Below are 4951 nucleotides of genomic sequence, written 5' to 3'. Positions count from 1 at the left end.
CTTGGCAGAACTGGGCTCTCCCTTAAATCCATCTGTCTTCAGATCTGCTGTTTATTCGCACTACCATAAAGCATCTTGCACTTCCCTTTTTTTTCTATGGATCCTTGAGATGTAGCACCTTTTGGGACTTGAGAATTTTAACAGTTAAAAAAAATTTCCATAAGCCATCTCTGCATCTCCTGTAAGTTTCTGGCACGTGACTGCCCCTTCTGCCCATATTCACCAAAAAATATACTGAATCCCTATTGAGAGACTGATCCAAAACTTCCATATCCTTCTAGAGGTCTAAAGCCTACCTTTCTATTGGAAAATGTAATGTGAACAACACGAAAAACACCTTAAACTCTGATATCATGGGAACCAATGTAAAGAAAGCAAATACATTTAAAAATACTTAAAGAACTTACTCTTTGAATCTTGTCATTCACTAGATCAAATTGCAATTTAATATAATAATTATTTTTTGATCACCTTTAAAACTGTCCACATCAGCTATGTTATTTCTTAAAAAAAAAAATTGAACACCCTAATCATTTAATACAAGGCAAATGTCATGAATTACTTATATTTTCTTCATGCCAGGTCTTCCCCAGTCAAGTGAAGCCAAGAAATGAGATGGTTATCTGGATAACTAAAACAAAGTCTTATTTTTACTCTCAATAATTGGTGAGATTTAAGACAAAGCATTTTTTTTTTTTTTTTTTTTTTGGCAGGCCAAAACCTTAGTTTATTTCAGCATCAGCAGTATCTTAGCCATCAAAAAAATAAACTACCAAGGGTGACAAAGTCTCTACAGCAAGGCTAAGGGCTCACCAGGTGGCGAACATCAGGGGTGCATGGTGGGCACTGCCCAGGCAATAAGTTAGGAAGCAGCAGGGCTGGTGTCGGGTGTGGGCCGGGCTTCACTTCTGGGCAGGCATGAGGTCATCGATGGCCTGGCCCTGTTCCAGCCGCTGCTCCATCTCAATGAGCAGCTTCACTCCGTCCACCACCATCTGCACCAGCTCCACCTCCGAGAAGCCCAGGCGGTCAGCGTTGGAGACGTCGAAGACCCCGCCCACCGCAGCTGTGTCCCGCTTCTGAAGTCGCAGCCGCTTAAGCACCTCCGAGAATTTCTCGTGCTTGCCCAGGTGGGGCAGCTTAATATGCACACCTGCCCGCAGCCCTGTGCCCAAGTTGGATGGGCAGGTGAGGATGTAGCCCAGGTGAGGGTTCCACATGAACTCATAGTTCTTAGACTTGAAAGGAGTTTCAATCTGGGTGAGGTCGGTGCAGAAGCGGGTGAACACTTCCTTCATATTGCCCCCCTTCTGCATGGAGATGACCCGAACGTGGTCCTCCTCGTTGACCCACACCAGGAAGGTCTTATTGTCATTGTGCCAGATGCCGCGGGCGTCCGGCCAGTCGCGGGCCATGCCCGAGGCCAGCAGCAGGGGCGACACGGGCTTGTCAAAGAGGAAGTGGTCGTCGATGAGCTGCTGCTGCTCCGCCTCCGTCATGCTCTTGAGCGCGTAGTATCGGCCAGTCAGGTCGCCGTCCAGGCTAGACAGGGCTTCCACCGCGAGCTTCTCGATGGCGCGGCGCTCCCCGCGGCTGCAGTGCGGGGGGAGGCAGAAGCCGCGGATGCTGCGGCCCGTGCGCACCCGCGAGCTCAGCACGTAGTTGGGGTCCAGGTCGTCGCCGCCCTGCAGGTTGTCAGGGTTGAGGTCGGTCTTGTGCTCATCGCTGGGCTTGTAGCCGCCATGCCGGTCCTCGATGATCGGGTCGAAGAGATCCTTGAACACTTCGTAGGACTCCTCGTCGCCCGCCACGCAGCCCACGGTCATGATGTATGGGTGGCCCGGGTTGTCCACGCCTGCCTGGATGACGTCGTCCAGCGTGAAGCCACTCGGCGTGCTCTTGGCGCGCAGCTCCGCGTACAGCTCGGGGGTCAGCACCTTGGCCATGTGGTTGTTGTGGCTGCTCAGGTTGGGGAACTCGTCCTCGGCCGGGAAGCGCAGCTTCAGCGTGTTGTGGCTGTTGGAGAACGGCATGGCGGCGGGCGTTCGTGCGGGGGCGGGGACGGGGTCGCTCCGTCGGTCGGCAGCTCCGGGCGCGGCGCAGGCGAACCAAGACAAAGCATTTTTAAAAAAATATTTTTTGTGGATTACCCAAGTAAGTTTTATCTGTTTTTAATATTAGCTTTGGGACCTGAAAGCATCTGAAATTGCTATGTGCTTCAGGTATTTTTGTGTTCTATAAACTTTATCCAAATTAGTCTAAACCTTTGTGGGAGGCTTTTTTTTTCCTCCAATCTCAGAAAAACTTCACTGAATGCTGAAGACAATCTTCATGAATTGTAAGCAGGATCTCTGTGAAGGTTGGGGTGGAGGTCTGGCTCCTCCACCTGCACCTAACCTGGTCCAGGTGCTGCAGCACCTTTGTGACTTCCAGCATGTGTTTTGATTCAGCGTTCAGCCTGCAACGAAGCAGGGAAAGAACAACGGACTGTTTGCTCCTCGAGCCCTACAGCCCTTGCTGACCAGGAAAGGTTGCTGTTTGTCAAGTGGATGTGGACAGGGCACCGGCAGGTGGGAACAGGGTCAGCTGTGAAGGTGGATGTTTGCGGCCAGATTGCCAGCGCTGTTAAACCAAGTCCCTGAGATGACACTCCTCCTTCCCTCCAGGAAATGCTCTGCCAGTGCGTGGAGCGTGAAGCGTGGAGCATGGAGCGTGGGTCTCCACTAACTTTTCAGGTTCCCCCACATTTTGTGCTGTGTCCACCAGCCCCCCTCCACCACGTGCTTAGGTAGAGAGTTACAGAACATCTTTAGCATCAGGCTCTGTTTTTAGGCAAGGTATTATGTATTTCCCTTCTCTCTTTTCCTTGGAAAGCATCATATGGTTTTCATCACAAAGTTGAAATGCATAATAACCGCGTATCTTTTATAAGTTCTGTTTGCCTCAAATACAGGAAAGTTTGCTATAGACTTGCATTCAAGGTCTAGGCCCTGTACCAGCAGCATGGTGTCCCTGGAAACTCTTATGAGTCTCTCAGGCCCCACACCAGAACTACTCATCAAAATATGCATTTTAACATGTGTCCCAGGGATCCCATGTGTCTGAGTACAGTACCTCTGATCCTGGAAGTGGCTGTGTGAACTTGCTGTGTTAAACTATTTAATATCTGTTGCCTCCGCTTCCTCATTGATAGCCTGGGGACAGGAGAGGCTGGATGAGGGGAGGGGGGCCCAGTTCCCTGCCTGGTGTTTGGTGGGGAGCAGCAGTCATGGATACCTGGGATTTTTCCCTTCATGGTCATTGCAGGTCCCACTGGGAGGTAGAGTACAGCAATAGTCAGCCTGGATCACGTGGGGAGATGGAATGGCAGCCATGGAGAAACAGCTCAGGAAACATCTCAGGAAATGCAGCCAGCCCTGACTTAGAGGGATCAGCAGGCTCTGCTGTGATGCCAACCACCTGCCAGGCTCAGCCCGGCCCCCACCATGGAGTGTGCTGCATCCAAGTGCCAATCAGCTGCAACAAACCCCAGTGGGCCCCAACAACAGGTGTCTCATTAAACATCTCTCACCCTCCCAGGCTTACCCACTGACAGGCACCAAACTCACACTCAATCACCGCCTAATCACAGCCAAACTCCATTAACAAGTCATGCTAATGACTAACTTCTAACAGTGTCTCTGGTTTGGAGGCAAAACACCTTATTCTTTTTAGATGAAAACTGGCTTGTGATCCTTCAGAAAGACCCATAATTAGGTCCTTTAAAAATGAGGGTCAAGGGAGGAGGCAGGGGAAAGCTGATAGACCCAGGGTGGCTACGGTCCTGAAAGTGCACAATGCGAAGCTCTGTTTGTTTTAATCTTGTGCCTGTTGGGTGGCCCACAAGAGTCCAATTAACTTATTACAGATGCTTGTATTGGTTCCATCCTCTTGTCTCCTCCTTCCTTCCTTTTTTCTCCTTTTCTTTTTTTTTTTTCTTTAATTTTTCCCTAGGAGGGATAAACTTGTAGCACAGATTGCAGGCCTGCAGGCTTCCAAAGATCAACAACTAGTTTTCTGTGATCGAACCCCCTGTGAACCATGAACACTCATTTGCAGAATTCCTAATGCATTGGATGAGGCAGGGAGGTGCTTGAGTGGCTGTAACAGGGTTTGGTACAATTTTGAAATGGCCAGAAGGTAGACATTCTTCTCTGAATGGAAGCAACTTTGCAGACTGGCTTTTTTTTTTTCTTTGCCTTTTAAAAATGTTATTTTGCATCATAATAAAATTATTATTACTTGCATTACTTTTTATCGTAAGTCATCCCATTCTATCATTTGAAAGGGATCTTGCTTTTAGAGTTTATACTTGTTACAGAATATCTTTTGCAAGCCAAATATAATGAATAACTAAAAATAAATTGATTCCTTAGACTTGCTCATGTACTCAACCCCTGGAGGATGTTTCTCTGATGTCCAAGTCAGGGCCGCCAGCACTAGCAATAGTGAGAGGAATTAAGGCAAGAAGTGAAACGACAGTAAAATATGAGTGGTTACCTTTCACCCCAATCTTCCATTGCCAAATGAGGGGCATGTAGTCCAAATATTTGAATTCATCCCACCTTTAACTCAAGCATTTGAGATTGAATCAAATTATGTTTTGAAATATATGATTTCTTTATGCCCTAATGGGCATATGAGAATAGTTTTAAGGGCTCTGATTTATATGAAGTTTATTTTTCTTCCTAAATTTCTTCTCTAAAAATCCTTGAAGTAACCAAGATTCCATCCAGCAAGTATTTTCAAACTCTCATATCTTCGGTTCCTCTAGCAACAGTTGATCAGATTTAGTTTCTGAGATGGGAGACAGGATTTGCCAACATTCACTGGTGATGAAGACCTTGAATTCTATGGGGATTATGGAATGTTTTAGATGCTAATATGCAAGTAACTGTAGGAGGGCATAGAA

General features: G+C 47.6%; 1 protein-coding gene across 1 annotated transcript; it reads right to left on the bottom strand.

Moving 5' to 3' along the window:
- Positions 1-802: 802 nt before the first annotated feature.
- LOC135278001 (creatine kinase B-type-like) lies at positions 803-2036 on the bottom strand. The gene has a single exon (XM_064384158.1). The coding sequence runs from the start codon at positions 2031-2033 to the stop codon at positions 903-905; it is 1131 nt and encodes a 376-aa protein (XP_064240228.1). The 5' UTR covers positions 2034-2036; the 3' UTR covers positions 803-902.
- Between the last annotated feature and the right edge of the window lie 2915 nt (positions 2037-4951).

Source organism: Aotus nancymaae, unplaced genomic scaffold, assembly GCF_030222135.1.
Source record: "Aotus nancymaae isolate 86718 unplaced genomic scaffold, 86718_ANA_hifiasm-v0.15.2.pri h1tg000036l, whole genome shotgun sequence".
NCBI lineage: Eukaryota > Metazoa > Chordata > Mammalia > Primates > Aotidae > Aotus > Aotus nancymaae.
This window is presented reverse-complemented; position numbering and strand designations above follow the sequence as displayed.